Source organism: Hippocampus comes, unplaced genomic scaffold (genome assembly GCF_001891065.2).
Source record: "Hippocampus comes isolate QL1 unplaced genomic scaffold, H_comes_QL1_v1.1 scaffold151, whole genome shotgun sequence".
Lineage (NCBI taxonomy): Eukaryota > Metazoa > Chordata > Actinopteri > Syngnathiformes > Syngnathidae > Hippocampus > Hippocampus comes.
This window is the reverse complement of record NW_017805591.1, coordinates 830,215-855,215: the sequence shown is the minus strand read 5'-3', so window position 1 is coordinate 855,215 and position 25,001 is coordinate 830,215. Positions and strand designations below refer to the sequence as shown.

Below are 25,001 nucleotides of genomic sequence, written 5' to 3'. Positions count from 1 at the left end.
AGCCGACATATTGTTTACCAAAGGTTACTTAACTACATTAACACATTAAAACTGACTGAAAATGATCAGGTCAACATTTAAGGAGTGCAAGGGCAATAACTACAGTGATGATGCCCATGCACTGTTGTCTACTTTAATATGTAACAGAAATTGATGAATAACATTGTCCATTCCATTGTATCTGCCAGAACAAAAGTTTAATTTTTTTATTTTAAGAGAAGTATTTGATTGACTCACATAGCACAACTTGCAAGAGCTTGTACAAAATTGCAAATCAACCTCAACATTGCAGGGTTGCAAAGTGTAAAGGAACTTGAAATCTCTGGTTCTATCCCTGTGCCTATCACTCAAACCATAGACCTTCATAATCTATGATTATTAGTTAATCTTTATCAAAATGACCTTTTCTAATTCAAGGAAGCAACGACAAGGGATGACGTCATCATATTAAGTGCTGCTCAGTGCCTAAACAAACAACAAACAGCACCAAGTCTCACTCAAATTTGATTCCCTGTGCAAGAGGAAGATCCTTGCTGTAGTTGATGGTGCAGGTTGAGCGCCTCATGTACTGCTTCCAGGAGTCACTTCCAGACTCTCTGCCTCCTCCTGTGTGCTTCTCCCCACCGAAGGCCCCTCCGATTTCAGCACCGCTTGTTGGAATATTGACATTCACTATGCCACAGTCGGACCCTTTAGGTCCGAGCCAGCGGAAAATCCGCCCGAGATCTTTGGTAAAGATGCTGCTGGACAGGCCCTGCTTCACCTCGTTGTTCCATGCAAATGCCTCCTCTTCGGTTTTGAACTTGAGGACGTAGAGAATGGGGACAAAGGTTTCTGTGTGGACGATCGCAGAGTCATGAGCCAGCCCGGTGATGATGGTGGGCTCCACATAGTTTCCAGGACGGTCCATTACTTTTCCTCCACAGACAACAGTGCCGCCTTGCTGCTTGGCCTTCTCAATTGCGGACAGATACTGCTCCACCGCTTGTTTGGTGTGCAGAGGCCCATACAGAGTGCTGGGATCCCAGGGATCTCCAATGCGGACCTGCTTATAGGCCTTGGCGACCCTCTCAATCACTGCATCGTGGACGCTCTCATGCAGCATTAACCTTCTTGTGGTCGTGCAGCGCTGGCCAGCGGTTCCAACAGATGCGAACACCGCAGAGGGCACCACCAGATTAAGATCGGCATCCTCAAACACGATGATGGCGTTGTTCCCGCCGAGTTCCAGCAGCTTGCGGCCGAACCGTTCTTGGACCATCATGCCCACCATCTTGCCAACATTAGTGCTGCCAGTAAAAGACAAGAGATCCACCCGCTCGTCTTTGGCCATGGCCGTACCAATATCAGCACCTCCACAGGTCATGGAGCAGATAGCACCCGGCAGATTGTTCTGCTCAAGCACATCAGCTACAATCTTTGTAACAGCTACACTTGTAAGAGGTGTGGTCGGTGCTCCTTTCCAAAGGCAAACATTGCCACACGTAAGAGCGAGGGCGTTGTTCCAGCCATAGACGGCCACAGGAAAGTTGAAAGCAGTGATGACACCAACTAGACCAACTGGGTTCCACTGTTCGATCAGGGCATGGCCTGGTCTTTCTGAAGGCAAGACGGGCCCACCAATCATTCTTGACAGACCGACAGCGTAATCACACACATCAACATATTCCTGAACTTCTCCCACCCCTTCAACATAGATCTTTCCCATCTCTAAAGACACCAAGCTCCCGAGTGCTTTGATTTTCTTTCTCAGTCCATCTCCAATCTGCCGCACAATCTCCCCTCTTTTTGGAGCAGGAATATCAGCCCACATTTTCCAAGCTTCCTTTGTCTTCTGGACAGTCTCTTCATACTCCACCATCGTAGCTTGGGTTACTCTGGCAATCGGCTCATTGTTGGCGGGGCAGTATGAAGTGATAACCTCCCCGCTGCCGCCCCAGTTGCCATTGTAAACACCGGGGTTGTCCTCAGAGAGACCCAGCTCCTTCAGCCAAGCATATTTAGGTTGACTAATGAGAAGACTTGACATGGCTGCTGACTGGTGAAGAGATGGGAATTTATTCTTCAAGAGGAGCCTGCTGTGTCGGGCAATGGTCAAGTTGAGCCAACGCTGCATGAGTCCTACAAACACACAAAAAATAGTTATTCACACTTATAATTTGTAACCAACCACAACATTTGAGCAAATTGCACACTTAAATGAAAATGTGATTGTTATTTTCAGTGATGTACAACTTGCATTGCATACAAAACTTAGGGCCACGTTTTTCTGCTTCATTTCCAACCGCTGGTGGCGCTACAACATCTAACATCATGAAACCTGTTGTTATCTGAGTGTTTTACTACTTTAGTGACATTATGAACTGCAATTGCTGCATTTTAGGTACCCAAACCAGAAATTTGCTCCTAAACCCAGCGAAGAATAAGAAAACAGCCGCTAAGTTCCCCTTCTGGAATGATCAGCATAGTACCACCTCTTCCTGAATTTTTGCGAGGAAAAAAAAACATCATAATGTTTGTAATATAAACAAACAGCTCTTGTCATGGATCACATTCACTTGTACAGGTCATCGTGATATTGTGGCGAGTGGGTGCCCAATTAATGAGAATTTGTCATCAAATGTCAGTCGCAAACGACATTAAACACGCTACAAAAATAGAATAGCGCATTAGCGCAATACATTTTAGTTTAGCATCTCACGGTTTTCTCTTTCTTGCGTTAATATTAAATACATAATATTTTAGATGTCCAACAAATATCCTCATTATCTTTTCTATTTAATATGACACTTGAAAACTTTGCCTCGCGGTATGCACACAATTACGCCCAAATTGTGTGCATAAGTGGAAATCTCGAGCTCGTTTAGTCTAATTGTACCCAAACTTGAATACATTCGACGACATTCAAACTCCAAATGCTGTAGTGCGCACTGTTTTGTTGCAGACCACTTTCTACAAGTGTCATGGTTGCCCTGAGGTCAGTGATACGCTGTCGAATCGACTGTGGCTCGAGGGTTTGAATTCAGTGGTCACAGAATGCCACCGTCGTGCAGCTATGACGCAGCAACTCGTTTCATTGACCCATCAATGTCAAACTTTTTTTTCCTTTTAAGAAATAACTTGCAGCTTTTCACTTACTTTCCTGTGTGCACGAAGGGCCACGTTCACTGTAGAGCAAGTCGCAGTGTCGTCTCTTGATATGTTCGTCACCGCGCCCGCCCCCGTTGCGCTGTTTTCTGATTGGACGACCGCTGTGACGCACAAGTGGCGCTCGCTTCGTTACGGATCTATGCTAACTACCACAGCTCCAGTCCTTTGTTGTGATTAGCAGTCTACCTTTTGTGATTGTGCATTAATAGGACACATTATCGCATAAACGCTCTGCTGTGAACATTTCCAACATGAGCGGCGGAGTGTACGGGGGCGGTGAGTGGCATTTAGCGGTCACAGAAAAGAATCGCTTTCCCGTGTTGTCCCCCTTTATAGCCTTGTGCATAGCTGGCTAACTGCGCTAGCCATGCTACCGGTTAGCTGTATGGCTGGAATATACTATTATTTATTACACCTCACCATATGCACCACATTGAACAGAAGTGTTTACACTTACTTAATTTACGCAAAGCTCACGTTTTTGGAGCAGTTCCACGTAGTTAAGATGTTCTTGAATTATTCCGTCTTAGCGCAACGAAATGAATGAAAGTGGGCAGGACGAAACAGAATCATTTCTAAAACAGTGCAAGTAGTTTCTAAAGTAAATGGACCACGTGTTATCGAACAATAATGCTTTGCTGGTATATATTATTACTATAATGCAACGTTCAATCAGCGTGATCAAAATCGTACCGGTATTCCATTATAACGCCCTCATAACACCTTTTGTGAAAATTGCCTTGCGCTCTAATAGTTCCATGCTGCTTTGCTTGGACTCTTGTGAGTAGCAGTTTAGAATAATAATAGGAGCATATTGGCATCATTTGAGACAACGGAAAAAAATGTGGTAAATAGTGTATGTTTGTATTTCATATCATTCTTTATATGTGGTAATTTTAGATGCTGCTTGTCCTGTCTAATAATGTTAAATTATGATGTCGGTCTTTATAGTCTTGTAAGCTTGACATAAATTGGTGAATTAATGAACCAGCAGTTTGTGATTGTAGTAATGAGTTTGACACACAGCGTCCATAAATGACAATATGCTTGATTGAGTTTCATCGAGGAAACATGTGTAACAGTGGCTTGAGTTTTCACTCAGGGATGCTGTATGTGTGAGTGTAACTAATTGTTTGTCTCTCTCTACCCTGAGATTGACTGGTGACCAGTCCAAGATGTAGTCTGACTTTTGCCTGAAGTCAGATGGGATGATCTCAAGCGCATACTCATTTGTTATAGAAAAAAAAAGATGGATTTTTGTGCATACATTTTGACAAATTTGCAGTGATTGTCAGTACATTTCAGCACAGTAGGCAAAAGAAATTATAGATTCTGAAAGGAAATTACAGTATTGTCTTGTATTTTCTCCAGATGAGGTCGGAGCTCTGGTGTTCGACATTGGTTCATACACAGTGAGAGCTGGCTATGCAGGAGAAGACTGTCCCAAGGTAAGAGGACCTCTCAAATAACCTGATTCAACGTCTATTCCCCCCGCCCCCCTCTTTGCGTCTTCATCATCTCTCCGGGGTATGTTGATGAAATGAGGTCTGTCACCCAGGAGACCGACATCATATGTAAATCGAGTTCAGATCGTTATGGAAAACTTGCTTGTTTTTCATATATGTGAATATTAATCAAGAAAAGAACTAATCTCTGTTTTAACTTTCAATAAATAACAACATTTTTTTATTAAAAATGTAATATTTCTTAATTGTCACAAATGACAAATGGTATAATGCGCCTCGGAAATCTCATGTTATTCATAACTCTCAAACTTTGGAACAACATGAGTTGGTGTGACCATCAGTCACTTAAAAAACGTTAATAAAAACAGTTGAAGAAAAGAATATACAAAACAAAATGGACAGCACAAAAATAAGGCCAGCTGAAGAAATTTCTGGCTTTTTTTTTTTTTTTTTTTACATGTCAGTGCTGTTAATAAAGAACAGTTACCTGAGAAACAGTGACAATATAATCTACCTTTTACAGGCAAGGTGAAATGAGCTAGTTTTGCTGTCAATAAACTGAAATCTTGAAAGCTAAAGGAGTGTATGCCCCACCCCCCTCCCCAAAAGGCCGACTTCCCCACGGTGATCGGTGTGACCCTTGACCGAGAGGATGGCACCACTCCCATGGAGACGGATGGCGACAAAGGCAAGCAGAGTGGCACCACTTATTACATCGACACCAACCAGCTGAGGGTCCCGAGGGAGAGCATGGAGGTTATGTCTCCCCTCAAGAACGGCATGAGTGAGTATTTGTGTCTCACCTTTTTCCCTTCCCAAAGTACGGTGGAAGCTGACTTTCCAAGTTCAGGGTTTATTATCCGAAATTGCACCAGTTAACTTTGTGGAAATGTGGCTTTATCGCCTGACATAAATCCAGCTATGCTACACCAATAAATTCAATTATAGAGGCCACAAATGTAAAGTACGCTGGCCCAGCTGATGATGTTCATCAGGATGAGGACCCATGGAAATGAAACTATTTCTAGGCCATTGTGACACCAATCTTAATTGCAGCAGAGTGTCAATGTGACACAGCCTTAGAGAGCTGGCCTGGAACATCGGTGCACGTAGCTGAAATTACTATCTATAAAAACTCACCATTGCTCTATTTTGATGAAACTGACCCAGTGATGGCGGTGATGATGAAACAACCATCTTCTGATTCTGAATAATATTGAATTTGTGGACTATGAATAAAGCAGCAAAATTCACCTGTTTTTAGCCATCTCAGGGGGCGGCCATTTTGCCACTTGCTGTTGTCTGAAAGTGACATCATAGTTTGCAGGGCTGAGGTAACGGCCATTCACAGCTCACATCACATGACCAAACTCAGAAAACAGCAATGTCGATTTGAATTTGATTATTTGTTATTAGAATCACCCCATCATATTCCACAATCACCCTGGAATTTGGCCATTTTTACGACTAGATTTGAGCAGAATTCTATCAAATATTGTGGCAGGCTTTTAAAAGTGAGCCACATAAAATATGAATCCCTGACCCATGTTCTTTATGTAGTACATTCATCTTGCTTTTTTTTTTCCTCATGCCTCCGTCATAGTTGAAGACTGGGACAGTTTCCAAGCCATTTTGGATCACACATACAGGATGCACTTCAAATCAGAACCAAGCCTGCATCCAGTCCTTATGTCTGAAGCATCAGTGAGTTACTCTCTCTGCAAGCTGGAATTTTGAGTGCATATGGAATCTTTTTTGACTCTTGTCAAATGATTTGTTTTGTATCTACAGTGGAACACACGGGCAAAACGAGAGAAACTGACCGAACTGATGTTTGAGCACTACAACATACCAGCCTTCTTTCTTTGCAAATCAGCCGTGCTGTCTGCGTATCCTTTGCGCCTTTTTAAAATGTTTTAAAAATAATACTAGAGTACTCCATAATGCATGCAGCACTGTGGACAAGGGATTATCACGTCTGCGTGTGTGAAGGTTGCATGTTGTCCTTGTGCTTGTGTGGGAATTGTCTAGGTACTCGGACCCCCCCCCCCCCCCATATTACAAAAACATGTATGTTATGTTCATTGAAGATTCTAAATTGTCCTCAGGTGTGAATGGTCGTTTGTCTATGTGAACCCTGTGATTTGCAGACGACCAGGGGGCCAGGATGGAGTCTTGCCCAAAGCCGGCTGGGATAGGCTCCAAGTGCTATAGAAAATGGATGCTCCATAATGTCCGTATGCGTGTCATACATTTATTGGTACGATTCCTTTACTTGGAGAAGCTTTGCCAACGGGCGGTCTACAGGCTTGGTCCTGGACAGTGGGGCGACACACACCACAGCCATACCGGTGCATGACGGCTACGTCTTGCAGCAAGGTAACTCATAATTGTTCCTTTTTATTTACTCATCTTATTTGATAAAGTTTAACCTGCAAACATAGGAAATGTGAATGCAAACCATGACCATACCTAATGTGCTGTCCTTCCTTGTTCGTCTGTGGGGTTTATTGTCTTAATGCTGCGTTACCGTCACCAACTGGAACTGTCCTTCCACCACAATGAGACTCATGTGGATTGATGCTTGGAATGGTTCCCGAGCTTTGTCGTGGTTTCATTTGTATACCTGAAAACTATTTAAGTAACTGTAGGCCTACATTAGCATTTGGTTGGTAAAATGAATTGAATGGATGTAATTGATGCAGTTTGCATGTTGAGCTGGGCTTGTGTGGGTTTTATTCCCACTTCATCCCACATTTCAAGAATGTACTTCTGGGGCTCATTTTTCCAGAAGGTTTTGGGATAAGCCCTATTTGTATAATTTTTTTGGGCCGTTTGTCTTTGGAAGTTCTGCTGTATGTGTGTTTTGTGTAAGTGACTGCAAATGTTATTTGTTTTCTGGCACAGGCATCGTCAAGTCGCCCCTGGCTGGAGACTTCATGAGCATGCAGTGTCGAGAACTCTTCCAAGAGTTGAATGTTGAAATAATTCCACCCTATATGATTTCATCAAAGGTAAAACACCTTTGATCATTCATATTGAGTATGATGCTTTAGAAGTATTTTTAATATTTTAATAACTTGCTTTTTTTGGGGGCGGGGGGGGATCACTTGAAGTGTATTGCACAATCTTAAGTAGGAATTTACGTCACTATTTTTCATGCCAGGATCCAGTGCGGGAGGGATCGCCGGCCAGCTGGAAGAAAAAGGAGAAACTACCTCAAGTCACCCGCTCGTGGCACAACTACATGTGCAATGTCAGTAGTAGCTGCAAGCCTTGGCAGCCCACTTGATACTACAATTTGTATTCATACAAGATGTTTCCGCTTTGGCATTACAGTGTGTCATCCAAGACTTCCAGGCGTCTGTGCTGCAGGTGTCTGATTCGCCATATGACGAACAGTAAGAACGCAGAATCCTTCTTTTTCATGCTAAAAAGCACTCAAGTCGATTCAAACAACAATGAATACAATCCTCTTCCTTCAGGGTTGCTGCCCAGATGCCCACAGTGCACTATGAGCTGCCCAATGGCTACAACTGTGACTTTGGGGCGGAGAGGTTGAAAATACCAGAGGGCCTTTTTGACCCCTCTAACGCCAAGGTAGGCTTGACCTAATTTTATAGGACATGGACCATGTACATCAGTAAACATCACACACAATGCTTTAAAATTTTTGTGCTGTGTTTGGAAGTAGTCACAATGTCTCATGATCCACTGTCAGGGCTTGTCTGGAAACACGATGTTAGGAGTTGGCCACGTAGTGACAACCAGCGTGGGAATGTGCGACATTGACATTCGGCCGGTGAGTAAGCAGTCATGCCCTCAGCGTGATCATGTTTTATTGGTGCTATGAAAGCTTCAGATAATGTTTGAAGTTAGAAATCACCATCTTAGGCAGATCTTTGTCTTGTGTGTCAGGGTCTGTACGGCAGCGTTGTGGTGACTGGAGGAAACACGCTGATTCAGGGCTTCACTGACCGCCTCAACAGAGAATTGTCCCAGAAAACGCCGCCGGTGTGTGCTCAACAACTGTATTATATTGCCATGGCAAAAAAAAGTCAAAAATAATACATGGACAACATGTTTGTTTTTGATTTTACAGAGCATGCGACTGAAGCTTATCGCCAACAACACCACAGTCGAGCGCAGGTTTAGCGCGTGGATCGGAGGCTCCATTCTAGCATCACTTGTAAGAACACGGGAAGTGCTGTTGACATGTTATCTGAGTAGACACATACATGATTTCCTTCTCTTCCAGGGAACCTTTCAGCAAATGTGGATCTCCAAACAAGAGTATGAGGAGGGAGGAAAGCAGTGCGTGGACAGAAAGTGCCCTTGATTTACTGAAAACCAACAAATAAATTTCATTTTGTATTATTTTTTTTAAGCAGTTTGTCCACACACCGTGTTTGTGGATGTGTTGTAGCAACATACACACTCACAATTTTGTCTAATATTTTGTTGAAGTGAGATTAAATTTCTTTGCCATAATGTTCAGTCTGGTGCTTTATCTTTGGATGACAAGTGGTTGACAGAAAACTCACAGTAACTAAATCAAAATCTTATTTTTCTACTTTTTTTCCCCACTTCATTTTTAGCAGTCTACCATACCCAACAGCAAACTTGGCTCCCACAGTGCATACATATTTGTGCGTGTGTTTGTGTGAGAAAGTTCACTTTGAATAATAAGTGAGAGTTTTGTCTAAACTTGGAATTGAAGTGACTGTCTGGTGCATAAACCTCTGTGTACAAAGAAATCATCATTGACAAAGGCCTCATTGCCTCATTTGAAGTAATAAAACTATTTAATTGTTTACTGTTCAATGGCTCCATCTTATTGTGAAATGATCATAAAACTGCATGAAAAGAAGTCAAATGCGCATTCTAAGGTAATAGTTTATCGTGCATGATCACATGAGTTGTGTCTTCATTTTCACTCAATTTTCAATGAAGCACGTGACAGTGACTTGTATTGGACAAGAATAAATGAAGATTTTTACGAAGCCGGAACCTTCATATTGGGGAACCTTGCTTGAAGTTTGGCCAGCTTTTGCTTTTCCATGTTTGCTTTCCTGTACTTCTCCCTTAAGAACTTCTCAATGCGTAACCTGCAAGGCGGGTAGCACAAAGACACGGGACATTTAATGTACAATGTACAGTTTTATAAGACATCATGAATGTTGTCTGTGTACCATATCCTACCTGATGTGCGGTTCAACAAACTTGGGCGTGTAAAACTTCTTTCTCTTGTATTTTTTATTCATATACCAAGGAATGGCATATTCTTTGAATCGATACCTAGATACCCAGAACACAGATTTTTTTAGTGATGCCCACACAGTTCAGAACACAGTTTAGTGATGCCCACACAAAAATGTTTATAATTGCCTGTAAATGCCAAAAGATAAGACTGTAATGCACGTTTTTTTCAATGACAAATAACAAACATATTTTTACTGGTAACAAACATATATTTACTGGTTGAGAGATAGAAAGACAAATTAGCCCACTCTTTCAGGTTGTCACAAATGTGTAAGTTGGACTGAGCATAAATTGACTCGTCACGCCCCAATTGTGTAGCACAGGGAAGATGTGCTAAGGAAAAGACCAATGTTATGTTATTCATAAGCGTTGAGATGATCTATAAACTGAGTCAGCATATACTCCGAAAGAGTACGGGCCAAGTCTGGGGTTTTTTTGTTGTGTTTTTTTGGTTAAAAGGTGACTTAACAGTAGATGTCTGGGGAAAAAAAATCTACCAATAGGCATATGATAAACCGCAAATATTACTGTACATACCATTTTCACCAGCATCGACTTGATAAAATGAATATGTGAATGTGATTATGTACATTTTTCTGGAAATCTTTGGTCATACTTTGAATGTGTTTGTGCACAAGCTCTCACCAATAGGTAAATCCAAACACGTTCCTCCTCCAGGCCCCTGGTCTGCCCTTCTCCTGGCCTGTTTGGAGCAGACGCAGTGAAGTCTCTCTTTCAGTCACCACCGTTTCTAACCTGATCATTGACCGCTCAACCTAGGAGAAAGAAAAGCATTTTTTTTTCATTAATAAAAAAAAGACAGCCTGGGGCATTGACCAATCTGCCTTGAAGTAATCCAAGCGTGATACCAACCTTCCGTAGTCTCTCTGGACTCGGCATCTGAACCCTTTGCCTTTTTGCTTCCTGCTCCAGTGTGAGAAGCATGTTCCTTTCTTTCAACAGCACATACCTGACAAAAGAGAGAAGCTTTAAACACTGCGCCTCCCTCCCAAAAAAATGCACATTTAGATAAAATGTGAACAATATAATGTTACCAGAGTTTGTGCAAGTCCTCGTTGCTCTTTGTTCTCAGTTGTTTGGCAGTCCAAGGTGCACCTGTGATACAATAACCCCCAAAATTGAGTAAGAACAATTATGATAAATACAAACGGTTCACCATCTGAATGCGTTGGTTGTCTGTTTTACCTGATTTCACCTTGCTCTCTCCCCAATTCTCTGGGAGGTCAAAGAACTCATCCAGTCCCCTTCTGTGAACACTTGTGTGAAAGGCGTGACACTGAACTAGAGAGATGCAGCGACTGGACCAGCACTGGGCAACAAGTGGCAACTTGTCCCTAGGTGGGGGTGAAAACATGTTTAGTCTCCCTTCTCTCATATGTACTCAGGACACATGATTGGGTATCGATTGCTGGTGTAACCAGTTTCCTCGAGAAATGTCAATAATGCTACACTCCCACAATGAAAAATGAGCAGAAGGTTTAATCTATAAGTTTAACCGAGTTGATAACTACTAATTTCAACGTGCCATAGGTCTTGGGGTCAGAGAAGAAACAATCTTGGGTTACACGAAGCTAATGATGAACTAGCCCAAATTCGTAAATACTGTATACAACCGATTCTTACCTGCAAAAATAAGGATTGAGATTTGGCAAACTAGCGGGATATCGTTGAATATTTATCTGCGAGGATATTCGACAAGCATTCTGCAGCTGTTTGCAAAGACTCAAGACGCGTCCTGCTGAAGAGGACGTCGCCATTTTTACAACACATCCGTCATCCTCAGATTACCCAGCATGCATTTCCATACGATAATATTTTATTACATATTGTAGTTTTGGGTACATGACGGTGAATACGGTAAAACTCTAATTATACTTTCAAAAACAATTTGAAAATACAGTCAACATTTAAAAATGGATTAAAATCTGTTAAAAGTGTTTGCCCTTTCTAATTATGGCGACTTTCGCTTCAATGTCTTTCAACAGCGAATCACAGCGTGTTTTGTTGAGGCGTCATCCCACAGTAGCCATGGTGGGTATGAGTCTACTCAGGTCTGCTGCTGGAATCGCAGCCAGACTGAGTCCACTGAAAACTGGAAATGCGGCGACAAATTTACTTGCTCGAACAATACCACGGACGGAAAAAGGTGTGTGACACCACGACTCAGTCAACCGTTGGAATTTTGTGAGAGGAGCTTGTCGTTTCTTCTTGTGACCTTGTGAAAGGTTTTGTTAGCATGCTAATGATAGCTAGCTGGCACAATTTGCAATGCAGTCAATATGAAATAATACTTTGAATCAACTGAATCTTTATTACATACGTAGATGCACCTGAAAAATTTTTGTGACATAATTCATGCCCAAGTTTTCTACATCTGTAAAACTGACTTGAAAATGTAACTTGATTAGACGTCATTATGTCAGTAAGAGTTTTGTGTAAGAAAATAAAACAAGGATAATGTCCGAGCTCACTTTAAATATTCTCCCACATCCACTCACTTTCTGTATAGTGCTTGTCTTCAATGAGGTTGTTACTGAGCTGTAGCCTACACCAGCTGACTTTGGGAGAAAACAGGGGGACATCTTGGCCTGATTATTCATGTTTTTGGAATTTGAAAAGAAGTCTAAGAAACGCCATGTTCATCCACAAGCCAAATAAAGTGGCGGGAGCAGAGATTCAAACGCTGAGCCTCAGAACACTGAAGCACTCACTGACCTGCCTAGTCTCACGCAGTATAATTAAGCCCTTAGGTCCATGTTCACTACTTAAACTCTTGTGTTTTTCAGTGGCTGTCCGTTGGGGTCATGGGAAGAAAATGTTTGTCATCAAACCAACTGAGTACTATGACAAGAGATTTCTGCGTCTATTGGTGAGTTTAAAGGAGACCTTTTATGTAATTTTCACCATCTAAAAGGTGTCTTATGAAAGGTCCCTGACATTCTTGTTTCAAAATGCACACAGAGAATGAAGATTTACTTTACACTTAATATCCATCTTGTCACACACTTTCATTACCATGATGACAGAGCCAGAGTGTTGTACGAAACATGTGTTTACTACTACTTAGTGTTGCCAAATTGGCAAATTTCCAATTCATATTCATACAGACGACCACAAATGACAATTTCTTCTTTTCCACTTAGAAATACTATGTCCTGCTGACTGGTATTCCAGTGGCAATAATTGTCACATCTGTGAATCTCTTCATTGGTGAGTGATCCAACACCTTGGATTCAACCCAATTTTCATTCTGGACTATAATTGTGCGTGATTGTGTTGTGAAGGTGAAGCGGAGCTGGTGGAAACCCCTGAGGGTTATGAACCTGAGCACTGGGAATACTACAAGGTATGTAGCTGCTTCCGCAACATAATACATTGTGGCGGTCTTCCTATAATTTGTGGATGAAAATAATACCTGCAATAAATGATAAGGTGATCGATATAACAATCGATTCTAAATATATTTGATTGCTCCAGTCCTATGATAAAATATTGACAGGAGTGTGGGAAAAAGTAATCAGAACATGACTTTAAAACATAATGTATGAGTAATATATTTGTGACTTGGCCAATTATTGTCAGTCACAAGGGGTTCTGGGTTGTTATCGCTGCAATGAACAAGGGACTACTGTATATCACTATTTCATCAAAATTCATAAAAAATATTTTTCTATATCTTTAAAGTGTGCTGACATTATGAGCCTCAAACCCTAACTCGGAGTTAGTATTACCACTCTTAGATTGAACTCCCAAATAGCCATGATAATGTACAATGTAGTCAAATTATTTTTTTTCAATTTACAATAATTCCCCACATGTGCATAGTTCAATATTTGTAAATTCACTTGTTCACGTAATTATTTTGGGACCCATTCTCCTTTATTTGCAAAAAAAAACCCAGTGCTTATTTTGTGGTTTTCTGGATAGTTTTGCTTTTTTCTACAATGCCCTAACCTGCCACAAGATGGCACCAAAGCCCAGCTAATAGGAACACTTGACATGCCAACGTCATTGCGATTGCGTTGCGTTGTTTCAAAATCAGGTAATCTCTCAGCCATTTATGTTTTAGGTTAATGTAACATGTGTTTGAAATTAAGCTAAAGTATTCTGGGATCATAGCTTGGGTTATAGTTATGCTTTAAGCATTCATATTGGCAATTATTGACAACAAAAAAAATGGGGGTGCGCCAATTATATGTAGATTTTGCTGTTCATGGCAGGGATTTGTCACTGTAGTTACTGTTATTCTTTAATATCATGTAACAGAATGCTGTAATGATCTAATGCCATGTAAACATTATTTCCCCTGCTATTACAGCACCCCATCACTAGGTGGATTTCTCGAAACATGTTTGACTCCCCAGTGAAGGACTACGAAAAGATGATGGCTGCGATCCATATAGAAAAAGAGAAGGCAGACATGAGGTAGGCGGAACCACAATTTTTCATTGTTTTGCAAGTAGCTATTTTCAACTGAATCTCAGTTAATACAATCCATCCACCCATCCATGCATTCTGTTCTGCTTATCCTCATGAGGGTCGCAGGCATTTTAACATTTGAATTGTTGAATTGAATGTAATACTCATGTTTCTCAGTTTTTAAAAAAAATTGTAATTATCAAGATCATAAAATTTTAAATGAGGAACTATTTCTGAATATGTTAAGTGAATCTATGTCAGGACCTACAATTTTTCATTGAACAATAGGCGTGAAATAATGTAACTTCTCTACAGAATTGTAATTTATAAATGTAAAGGATTAGAATGTGGCAGACACCTAGTTCTGTTTTTATAGAATTTTACAGATTTTAAGAGGTAGTACAGTTAAGTAGTAAGACTTGTTAAATAATTTGCAGTAGAATATAACTACAAACACGAATACACGCACTATTATACAAATAAGTTAACAACTTAAAGTGCAATGACCAGTCAGTCTGTTTTCCATTTGTCTTATAGTAAGCCTTTTATGTGGCTTTAGAGGATCCACTGTATTGTCAATGTCTGTTTATTGAGTCTGTGTTCTGTCTGTCTGTGGTCAATAGGCTGGCACAGCTTGAGGTGCGGAAACACATGCGGCAGAGAGGAGACGGCCCCTGGTTCCACATTGAGACCGTCAACAAGGAGCTCATCGACACCACCCCCAAGGCAACACCCGATGACTGAACCAGATTGTTGTCAGTACGTTGTGCTGGTGTGGCTTGCTGTTTGTACATTTTTCCCCCCTTAAATAAAAATATCTTTAAGTGTACCTATCGTGTATTTGTGTGTGTTTTTGTATGGGAAGCTTTGTTCACTGCTTTATGAAGAGAAAAATTCACATTTATAAGGACAAAAAAAAAACACATCTAGGTCACAACGTTAAGCATTTCATAATAATTTCATGCTTTACAAAGATAATGGGGCAGGTGTAATCGGGTTCATTTAACAATGTTTTATTTTCTCCAGTGAGGAGTGAACTGCACTACATCACGTTCAGACTCCAACAAATTATTTTGATTTTATTGTTTGTTCATTGCGTTTAATTCCATGAAAAAAACCCTCCAAACAAAACAATAAAACAGGTACCGGTATGTTACATCAGATAGTGGTCTCTGTGCTTATAGACGATATGCCCCATTTAACTGCCTCGTTGTAGTGGTTTTATTAATGAAGTGTAAGGAAGGTTCCAGGGCTGAGAGACGTGATATTTTTCCATTTTAATAAGGTTGGGAAACTGATCTTCAGCTGTTGAGTTGCCCTGACCAGCTATTGTTGTAGTAACGCTGACGGCCACTGTGGGGCAGGGCCGAGTTGAATGAATTTATCAGCGTACTATACATTTTTACTGTTTAAAGACAAAGCATCAATATTCCTTTATTTATGTCGTTAGCAAAATATTGATGTTTTGAGCATTTTGTTTTATCAAGTGTCCACAGATGGAGTGATGGTGTTTTCATCGTTGCACGGTGTAAAATGCTTGGTTGTTTCCTTGCAGGGTTGGTCGTCACGCGGCGTAGTAGTAAGCGTGGGCGTCTGCGTGAATCACCTCCAGACGTGGGAGTGGCTCCTGTGCAGAAATATTCCCACGCGATGCCATTTCACGCTGACAAACACTTGAACCCCAGTGTTTGTAGCATACCGTCCCGCCTCCCGTGTGTCTTCTTAATTCGTCATTTTTTATCGTATTTTGATGTTTCCCAACGTCACGCCCCCGCCGCCGCCGTCCCTTCGCACCCTGCTTTCTCCCTCCCTCCAATGGCCGGAGGAATGTAGTGTTGGTTGGCCACTTTAAAAATAGCAAACCTCGTCTCTGAGGGCGCGCGGCTCCGGTGGCTGCCCTGCACTGTGCTGCGAGGAGTGGGAATGCCAACATGGCTACAGACCTCGGCGAGCTGCTGGTCCCGTACATGCCCACCATCAGAGTGCCCAAGACCGGAGACAGGGTGTTCAAGAGCGAGTGCGCTTTCTCATTCGACTCCCCGGTAAGTGCGCACTTTATTCCTTTGCGGGGCGCAGGGCCGAAGATGAACCTGCAACATATTTATTGTTGAAACTGAATGGATTTTTACACTTGAGGAGATGGAGACAGGTGAGTGGATGGAGAGGCTTTCCTTGACTATGTCAGGCCCCACACGGCTGGTGCAAGTAGCCACTACCTGCCTGTATGGTTACCGTTTAAATTGAGACAGGGTTCCTCGGTTTACGGCGGAGTTAAATTTGTACGACGGTGATCTAATCTGAATTAATCGGTCTATCACACAACAAATTACATTTAATATTAGTACAAAACATTTGGAAGCCACAAATATTAAACCATCAAATTAAAAGTCTGGTGGTACTTGAGTGTGCCTTGTGTTCTGTGACTATATCCAGTATATATATATATATATATAAAACTGCATTTATCTATCAATCTGTAAAATGTAAAACCTGTGGACCTACTGCAGTGGCGGTCTTCAGTTTACGCGGTTATTGAGTTTCTACAATGACCTTACTTGAAGTTGTTCGTAAGTCAAAACGAGCAGTGGTCTGTCTATTCCACAAAGACTTAATTATAGTAAGTATTGGTACAAAAACACTACAAAGCCATAAATATAAAATAATCAAATAAAAAACAATAAGCACTGTGATAACTGAGCATGACATTTTGAGCTGTGTGACAACATTTTTATAACCATTCATAAAATCAAGATGTCATATGTAGACCGAGGAATTTATGGAGCTATCCTGTTAAGTCACAAACCAGGGGCCCTAGTATAGAGGCTTGTGGAACGCCATGAGTATCTTATCTACAGGTGTGTCCTTGGTTTCCAAAAGTGTTCCATTCCTATAGCGCAGACCGAGCCCGAATAAATCGTAACAAGATGTAATCTGTAACATTAAACTCAGATTACAGAAAATATTGGGGTAGAGAAACACGTTCAGGCTATAAATGGATAAACTGTTTGTATGGCGGTAACTCAACGTGTCAATTGTGCTAAGTAACAGCATATTCCAATGCCACTGTACAAACTAGTACATTGGATGCTGTTCGCAATTTGACAATTTTTATCCAATGGGACCTTCACAAACAGCACCACCAGGATCTGTCTCATCAATCTTTCCTGCTGGACTCAAAGTAATTTTTACATTTCTTAAGTGTGGACCTATTATCTAGATTTTCGGAGCACCGCCAGTATTCTGCTGTAATGGCAAGTAATTGTGACATTTATTCAGAGTATAATGTTCAATCCCGTGGATTAATGTAGTGTGTGCTGTAGTCTATCAATATCGAATATTACTATGATAAACACTTCTAGGCTATACATATGAAACAATCAAATTACTGTAAATGCAGTTAGTATATCAGTAACAGTAAGTGACTTCCATGTGACATAAACCAACATTGTAGGTCAACATCTAGTGTCCCCAAAAGTAGTTTAATGCAAGTTAATTGTGACTGCGATTGGTTTAAAGCAAAGTGGTGAGACCTCAGCTCAGTGAATGTCTAAATAAGGGGCAGGCAACGTAATCATTTTTTGGCCATTTCGTTTTAAACTGATGAGAAAATATGATGCTGCTATTTATCTAGTACACGTATGGAGTTAGGCTGCACGTTGATCTGGTGCTGTATGAAAAGTCTGCTGTTTGAATCTCAGCACAGGTTAATTGAAGACTCTAGTCTAAATTGTCCATAGATGTGCATGTGAGCTTATCAAGTTGTTTGCTCATATGTGCCCCGTGATTGACTGGTGATCTGTCCAGGGTGTATCTGGTCTCTGTGGATGTTTATATGGGTTAAATGTATGTTTACAACTGTTTAATTGTTTCTAAAAATTACAAGGAGCACCATGCAGTAGGTTGCCCACCCGCTGTTTTAGTGTCTTTTTCTGCCCAATGTCTGTTCAATTCAATTTGACACTGTAGACTTGTTTTCTTCCAATAATTCTCAATGACTGAAGTGTATTCCGAATAAACATCCTTGCTGAGAATACAACAAAGCTCACTCAACTGTTTTTAAAGGTGACTCAGCTGTCTGGAGTTCATCATGTTAGCCCGAGGATGGCTTTATTTTTAGCTTTGTGCTGTTCAAGCTCATATGTCACTCTAGGCCACTTAAAGGTTTATCACATCCATGGAACACATTTGGGGTGTTTATTTTGACCTGAAAAAGTAGGATGAGAATCAATAATGGTGTTTTCATCTTAAATGCATGCAGTACTTGGAGATGAATGACTTGTCAGATTGACGCTAGTTTTAGCCTTGTTGGCTTAAGCTAGGGATACATGCATCCCGATAAGAGGGCTGAATTTGAGCATTTCCCCCATCCCGAATAAAGTCAGCAAAGGCCCCATTGTCGAGTGTCTCTTAAAGTTTATTGAGAGTGATTATCCTGTAGTGTGGTGTTTCAACTGTGTTTTTGTTTTGTTTGTTTGTTTTTATTTTCCCGGAAACCTCAGCTTTTTCCTAGCATACCGGTACCTTTTTTTCTTCTAATGTAGATATTTAAACATTCTTCTACACTCCGCTGAATTTGCAGCCTTTTGTAATGCACAAATTGAGGCACTGTGGTAATTTTCGAACAACATATGAAAGGCTTCCATCGCCATGGCAACTACAATTGAACTTCACGCAGCTTCTTAAACTGCACTGACACAATTTTATCAGTTTATCAGTCATCTGTTTTCTGAAATTTGCAAGCTGAGTCATGAGTGGTCGTTAACTGAGCCCTTAGTCATTGTAATGTCATTTTCAGTTGACAGCAATGACCGCCCGCCCCTGAGATGGATAAAAAATTGAGGATTTTGCTGCTGGATTCTTATTTCCACAGACACGATATTAATCAGAAAGCCGTGTTTAGTCTTGTGCGGCTTCATAGAACATATTACTGTACGATGAAGAAAGATTTTGGTTGACCTCCTCTTTGATCTATGTGCAAAATAGTTTATTTTACCAATGTTTTTAAATTGTATTTACAAGAACTTATTTAACTATTTTTAATGAGTTAATTGAATACCAAATACATGATATAATAAATGAATACATTTTGAAACTGAATTTTATATTTGTCTGAAGAGAGGAACTGTTAAGTCATTTGCCGTCTAAAGTGGGCTGCACGACACACCACATTTTTTTACACCTTAGTTATTTTTCTTTTTTTAAACGTGGAAGACCCCAAAGTTTGTGCATATCGATCTTTAAATGGTGTACTCACAGTACACCATACACGTGATAATATCTGGACTGACAGTCACGAATCTCCTCCCCCAAACTAGCTGTCTGTCATTTACTGTAATACTAAGACTAACCTGTTAGCGGTAGCAAAATTCCACAAGTTACTGTATTCAGACTGTCTTAAAATATAAAGAACGAGAAAGAGTAGCCATAGAATAAATTGAATAAGCTAGGCTAATTGTTAGCTTATCTTGTAACTTTACGTCACAAACTCTTGTCCTTGTTATTATGAATAACTTGAGAGAAGCATTAAACACACACTCAACACAGTCAGGATGGTCTTTTAAATAAATCCAATAATAGGGCCTTTGCTTATTGAGATCAGAACCACGGAAAATTATTTTGATCAAAATATGCAAATCTCGATACATGGGGGAGGGGTTGTACGATTCAAGGACGGTACATTTTAAAGTTGAACGATTCAATTTGTTTGAATACAGTGGGATTACGATTTGATTCAATACATCTCAGTGCAAGAGGGTCTGATGCAATGTGTTTCTTGTCATTTTACAATATCCATGAACTTGTCAGTACTGTAATTGTGGCATTTCCTTCAAAGGGATTATGTACACTGCATTCTATATAGATACAATAGGGGTGTGCATCAATTAATAAAAGTCGGTTTGAGATATATCTCGATATGTTTTAGAGTTTAACGATTTCGTTCAATTCTATGCATCCACGTCTTTTAAATCAAACTGATTTTCTGATTCAAATTGGTTTTCATTATACCCCGAATGTCAACTACAGGGAGTTAATCAGAATTATAAACTGATAAATTGAGTCGAATGAACATCCCTAATTTTGATTGCTTTTTCCCTTCCTTTGTGTGTGTGTGTGTGTGTGTGTGTGTGTGTGTGTGTGTGTGTGTGTGTGTGTGTGTGTGTGTGTGTGTGTGTGTGTGTGTGTAGGAATCTGAGGGAGGCCTGTATGTGTGCATGAACACATTCCTGGGCTTTGGACGAGAACACGTGGAGAGACACTATCGCAAAACAGGCCAGAGTGTTTACATGCACCTCAAGCGACACGTTAAAGAAGTGAGTACCGGTATATTCCCTGTGGCTCAGAGGTCAGCAATTGTAGCGTGAGCTTGTATCAACCTCAATAAACATGGAATATTTAATTGATATTTTGTTCATGGGGTCATGTAATGTAACCATCCCAAAATTTCTGCCCCCCTTTATCGATATAAGGAATACATGTCGGTAACCCCCCCCGCAACAATAATGCATGTAATAAAAGTGAGAAACAAAACAGGCCAGCAGTAAAAGAAAAACATTAACACACATCAATTTGACCTGCAATATAAGAGGAAGCTTCAGAAGTGCTTTATTACTTGTTTACATTTTGAACAAACATTTCATGTGAACATTACTGATGCCCTTTACATGTGATTTCGAATATTTCCTCCCCCTCAAAAAAAAGATTCATAAATATATCCCATTTAAAGTGAATTCACGGATTATTGTCCAATGTTAAATTCTGAGTTTTGTGTTGGTATGTTGATGTGAAAATGTTTTAAATGTAATTACTCTAGGACCCAAACTGTAACTTTTCATCTCGTGTTTCTCTTGATGAGTTGGTAGTGAGCACTGGAGACCTTAGTTTCCGCTGTGTTTTCTCACTGGCTCTAATTGCTCCCAGATAAGCTGTGCTTTGTAAAGAGCTGCTATTTTCATGCCTGGATCTCAAAACAGTAACAGCTGTTCACATTCTGCAGGCTCCTGTGTCTGCTGTCTTTTTTTTTGTCTCAAGTGTGTCAGCATACCCTCAGTTTGTTTGTGTCCATCCGGTCTTATGAACAGACACCTTAACATGTATTGGTCTGATGGTAAAACCAGCTGGTGCCTCTTGGGTTTTCTCATGTTTCATGTTCCATGTTGATTTAGTTTTTTTTCATTTACGCACTGAGGCTCACACATATTAACCAATAAAACAAAACAACAACTCTGGACTACTAACTCTCCGAATACTGTATTAAAAAACAATATGCCTGCCTGCTACTCTGCAGAGGACAGGTAGTTGAATAATTAAAAGATGTACCAATAGTTCCAGTCTTACAAAGGACAAGACAGTGAATATATATGAATAAAATGTAAGTAAATAAATGCTAACATGATATTTTTTCAAATAATGCCACTGTGTATTGACCTCTCTCTCTCTCTCTCTCTCTCTCTCTCTCTCTCTCTCTCTCTCTCTCTCTCTCTCTATATATATATATATTCTCCACGTTGACAGTTCCACGCTTCCATGAAAATATCAACCAAGTGACTTGTAACCTGTTGTACCTTGTACGTTGGTGCTCTCGTAAGTCGATATAAAAATAAAATGGAAATGTAGCTTTGTGATGGTACACATAGTTTAAACCCTTCAAAATGAAGTTTAATATTTCAATTCATACAGTGAACCACCACTTACCGCGAGGGTTTGTTTCAGACTCACCCGCAGTAGGGGAAAATCAATGCTTGAGAGAGAGCATATAAAAACATGCCTTCATCCACCCATCCATTATCTGAACCACTTTATCCTCACGAGGGTCGCGGGCGCCTATCCCAGCTATCTTCGGGCAGTAGGCGGGATATACCCCAAACTGGATCCCAGCCAATCACAGGGCACACATAGTCAAACACACTCAGAGTCACACCTACATACAATTTAAAGTGATCAATAAACATACCGTGCATGTTTTTGGCATGGTGGAGGAAATCGGAGTACCAGGGGAAAACCCACGCAGGCATGGGGAGAACATGAAAATTCCACACAGGAAGGCACCAAAAGGCACTTTTTAAACAAAATGTATTTGAACAACAAAAAAACAAAAAAAAAAAATCATAAAATGTTTAGAAAATGCTGTGCATATTGTATGTAGTGTTGTGTTGTGTTGTGTTGTGTTAGATAAGCATGTGTCTTCAAGACGTTGCTGTTGGTGAAGCGTTGTATGATGTCGGTGACTCAGTGTATGAATTGGAGTGGGCAGCACCTTTTGTGTGAGTGTGCAGATTGTGTTTTACAGTTCTCCCAGCATTCAGTAATTTGCTGAGAAGTACATCAGTGATTGTGGCTTTCCTTTACCATGTGAGGGCATTATAGTATAGTCACGATATAGCGGGGGAACACTCTACTCGCTTTGTGACCGTGACCCTGCTACTTGGTGGTTGGGGTTTTCCCCTGAATTGTAAGATGACCTCACTACTGGACCAGCCAGCATCTATTTCCAACTACCAATTTGAAGTGTCCACCTTATGTCAAAATCAAACATCTTCATATGCTTGGTAAACAATACTCTCTCATTTAATGAGGACCCCCCCGCCCCCGCCCCCACACACACACACACACACACACACACACACACATTCACACGCGTATGTATGTGTGTTTCTCTTCTTTTTCTCCCTCAGAAACCCACAGGAGCTGCAGGAGGAGCCATCCCCAGGCGACAGAACGGAAAAGTGTTTTTGGGTATGTTGTGTTTGTGTCACCAACTTGGCTTGAGATGGAGGACTGTAGATCATGAGGTCATGAAGCTCATTGTTTCATAGCAAATTAATTGTATGGAGCTAGACAGTTTTTGCAAATATGTTGACCAATTTCATATTTTCTTCCATTTTCACGACATGGTTATAGTAATCAATTACAATTCCGTTACAGTAATTGGTTCAGACTTCTGTGAATTGTGAGGAATCCATTGCTGATGAGTTGATTAAGGCATTTCTATTTACAAAGTGTCAAACTCTGGAACTCACTCCCACCCGACATCCGAAATATTGACTCTCTTCCTATATTCAAAACTCATCTTAAAACCCACCTATTTAAAATTGCATATACAGTTTAAACTCATCGCTTTTATTATTTATAATTTTAGCTGTGGTTTTATTGCTCTTTTGATTGTAAAGTGTCCTTGGGTATTTTGAAAGGCGCTTATAAATAAAATGTATTTTTATTATTATTAAAGAATCAAATGTCAAAGGTGTACCTAGTTACAAAAAGCTACACAAATACAGTACATGCGATTATGTGAAAAAGGGAAAATGAAAAAAATTGCCCGAAAGAATTTTGATTTCAAAATAATAAACTCTCCCAATAATTTCAATATTATCACAACTCAAAATGTATGATTATTCAAGTCACTTCAATTCAAGTAATATTCAATTAAATATATGAACCAATATGTCCTTAAACCAAAATATGAAGAGATGAACAATAGAATTATTTAAAACCCTCTGAAGTTAGGACGGCCCACCGAGGGGCCCTCCGTCATCTGTCAAAACAAATCGCTGATGTACGTCGTCAGCTGAGTACATGTGTGAACATGTTATACATCTTTAAAAAGCTGAGTTTCTGGAGATCTGAATGGTGCCCAACATTTTACAATTGTCAAATTTGAACTGGAACTTGGGGAGACCTCAAGCTTTGATCCTGTAGTGTTTCAAGTCCTAATCAACATTCTAAATTCATTTTCAAGGCAGATTTTGTGAAAAGAAATTAGACGAAATTAAGATCCTTAATTCTTGATTTTTATTCTGTTTTCAAACATCCATAGTTCAGTGACAGGAGCACTTACACAGATTCTGACTGTTTGGGAGTGTGTTCTTTGGTTGATTCATATTTTTTAAATGAAGTTCATACTGTATTCACCCAGTATCCGTCTATTCAATTCATTTTCTCTAGTGGTTGTAATTAGGAACGCAGATGAGCTGCAACCTATCCCAGCTGATTCCAGGGGTAAGGCTAGACTGGTTGCCAGTCAATCGCAGGGCACCGAGTGTGGAGGTTAACCACCATTTGCACTCACATTCACGCGTTAACGTGTATGCTTTTGGAATGTGGGATGTAGCAGAAGTATAATAGCTGAAAAAAACACACACAGGTCGGCTGGAGCCGAGATTTCAAACCCCGAGTCTCAGAAGTGTGAGGCAGGCATGCCTTGTCAGGCATCACGGTGAAAAAGGAAAGAAAATCAGCAGCATAAGGTTAAGCCGGATAAAATCAGCGTATTAGTGATTTACGAAAATACCCTGCCATGCTATGTACTGCACTGTATGTTTACAGTGAATGAAATGATGGCTTAAAATATTCTTTTTGTAGCTTTTCGAAAATTTCTGTGGTCAGAAATGCCCCCGCTGTCATTGTTTGTTGCTGTAGGTGTCAGATATTTGCTCTAATCAGCCTCCTCCCCTTCTTCCCGTGTTCTAAATATAGGCCATTTATGTGTATGTGCGGTTAGTAACTGTTCTAAATCAAAGTGGCACATGCACAGCCATGGCCCGTAGGGTAGTTGGTTTACAGTGGGGCCGCCCCGTGTCGCTGGCCCATCAGCTGCCGCCACCTGTCAACCCACCCTGTTTCCAACTCTGGGCTGACACACTTCTATTGCCGTATGACGCTGCTTGGCAAGGACCGGGGGTCTAG

At 40.6% G+C, this 25,001-nt stretch overlaps 5 protein-coding genes across 6 annotated transcripts in view; 3 read left to right on the top strand and 2 right to left on the bottom strand.

Moving 5' to 3' along the window:
- Positions 1–180: 180 nt before the first annotated feature.
- Positions 181–3,223, bottom strand: aldh7a1 (aldehyde dehydrogenase 7 family, member A1). The gene is made up of 2 exons (XM_019880338.1): positions 3,139–3,223; positions 181–2,121 (listed from the first exon to the last, which is right to left on the bottom strand). Exon 2 carries the CDS (start codon positions 2,114–2,116, stop codon positions 494–496), a length of 1,623 nt encoding a protein of 540 aa, XP_019735897.1. The 5' UTR covers positions 2,117–2,121; positions 3,139–3,223; the 3' UTR covers positions 181–493.
- A 65-nt stretch (positions 3,224–3,288) lies between these two features.
- Positions 3,289–9,107, top strand: actl6a (actin-like 6A). Its single transcript, XM_019880339.1, has 14 exons — positions 3,289–3,426; positions 4,522–4,598; positions 5,226–5,400; positions 6,220–6,320; positions 6,408–6,505; positions 6,901–6,995; positions 7,524–7,630; positions 7,783–7,872; positions 7,956–8,017; positions 8,102–8,216; positions 8,338–8,418; positions 8,535–8,630; positions 8,719–8,805; positions 8,875–9,107. The coding sequence occupies exons 1-14, from the start codon at positions 3,402–3,404 to the stop codon at positions 8,953–8,955; spliced, it is 1,290 nt and encodes a 429-aa protein (XP_019735898.1). The 5' UTR covers positions 3,289–3,401; the 3' UTR covers positions 8,956–9,107.
- Positions 9,108–9,394: 287 nt separating this feature from the next.
- On the bottom strand, positions 9,395–11,686 carry mrpl47 (mitochondrial ribosomal protein L47). Its single transcript, XM_019880340.1, has 7 exons — positions 11,523–11,686; positions 11,085–11,233; positions 10,934–10,994; positions 10,752–10,848; positions 10,524–10,654; positions 9,819–9,914; positions 9,395–9,724 (listed from the first exon to the last, which is right to left on the bottom strand). The coding sequence occupies exons 1-7, from the start codon at positions 11,654–11,656 to the stop codon at positions 9,613–9,615; spliced, it is 780 nt and encodes a 259-aa protein (XP_019735899.1). The 5' UTR covers positions 11,657–11,686; the 3' UTR covers positions 9,395–9,612.
- A 216-nt stretch (positions 11,687–11,902) lies between these two features.
- On the top strand, positions 11,903–15,147 carry ndufb5 (NADH:ubiquinone oxidoreductase subunit B5). Its single transcript, XM_019880129.1, has 6 exons — positions 11,903–12,045; positions 12,686–12,768; positions 13,043–13,109; positions 13,184–13,245; positions 14,218–14,324; positions 14,942–15,147. Exons 1-6 carry the CDS (start codon positions 11,928–11,930, stop codon positions 15,060–15,062), a joined length of 558 nt encoding a protein of 185 aa, XP_019735688.1. The 5' UTR covers positions 11,903–11,927; the 3' UTR covers positions 15,063–15,147.
- A 771-nt stretch (positions 15,148–15,918) lies between these two features.
- Positions 15,919–25,001, top strand: part of usp13 (ubiquitin specific peptidase 13) — a 35,072-nt gene continuing 25,989 nt past the window's right edge. The window contains exons 1-3 of one of the 2 annotated variants that reach the window (XM_019880368.1): positions 15,919–16,360; positions 20,504–20,629; positions 22,991–23,051. In XM_019880368.1, the coding sequence (XP_019735927.1) occupies positions 16,250–16,360; positions 20,504–20,629; positions 22,991–23,051 (298 nt within the window). In that variant the 5' untranslated portion in view covers positions 15,919–16,249. The remainder of the gene's footprint in view (positions 16,361–20,503; positions 20,630–22,990; positions 23,052–25,001) is intronic. The other variant, XM_019880367.1, reaches the window with a different exon arrangement.

Excerpts from the sequence above, each read along its gene's own strand:
- aldh7a1 (XM_019880338.1), bottom strand. The coding sequence starts at position 2,116 with ATGCAGCGTTGGCTCAACTTGACCATTGCCCGACACAGCAGGCTCCTC.
- actl6a (XM_019880339.1), top strand. The coding sequence starts at position 3,402 with ATGAGCGGCGGAGTGTACGGGGGCG. Across the intron at positions 8,217-8,337 it reads TTGACCCCTCTAACGCCAAG|GGCTTGTCTGGAAACACGAT; the intron begins GTAGGCTTGACC and ends ATCCACTGTCAG. Across the intron at positions 8,419-8,534 it reads GCGACATTGACATTCGGCCG|GGTCTGTACGGCAGCGTTGT; the intron begins GTGAGTAAGCAG and ends CTTGTGTGTCAG.
- mrpl47 (XM_019880340.1), bottom strand. The coding sequence starts at position 11,656 with ATGGCGACGTCCTCTTCAGCAGGACGCGTCTTGAGTCTTTGCAAACAG. Across the intron at positions 10,849-10,933 it reads GAGGACTTGCACAAACTCTG|GTATGTGCTGTTGAAAGAAA; the intron begins GTAACATTATAT and ends CTCTTTTGTCAG. Across the intron at positions 10,655-10,751 it reads GTCCAGAGAGACTACGGAAG|GTTGAGCGGTCAATGATCAG; the intron begins GTTGGTATCACG and ends TCTTTCTCCTAG.
- ndufb5 (XM_019880129.1), top strand. The coding sequence starts at position 11,928 with ATGGTGGGTATGAGTCTACTCAGGTCTGCTGCTGGAATCGCAGCCAGA. Across the intron at positions 12,769-13,042 it reads AGAGATTTCTGCGTCTATTG|AAATACTATGTCCTGCTGAC; the intron begins GTGAGTTTAAAG and ends TTTTCCACTTAG. Across the intron at positions 14,325-14,941 it reads AAAGAGAAGGCAGACATGAG|GCTGGCACAGCTTGAGGTGC; the intron begins GTAGGCGGAACC and ends TGTGGTCAATAG.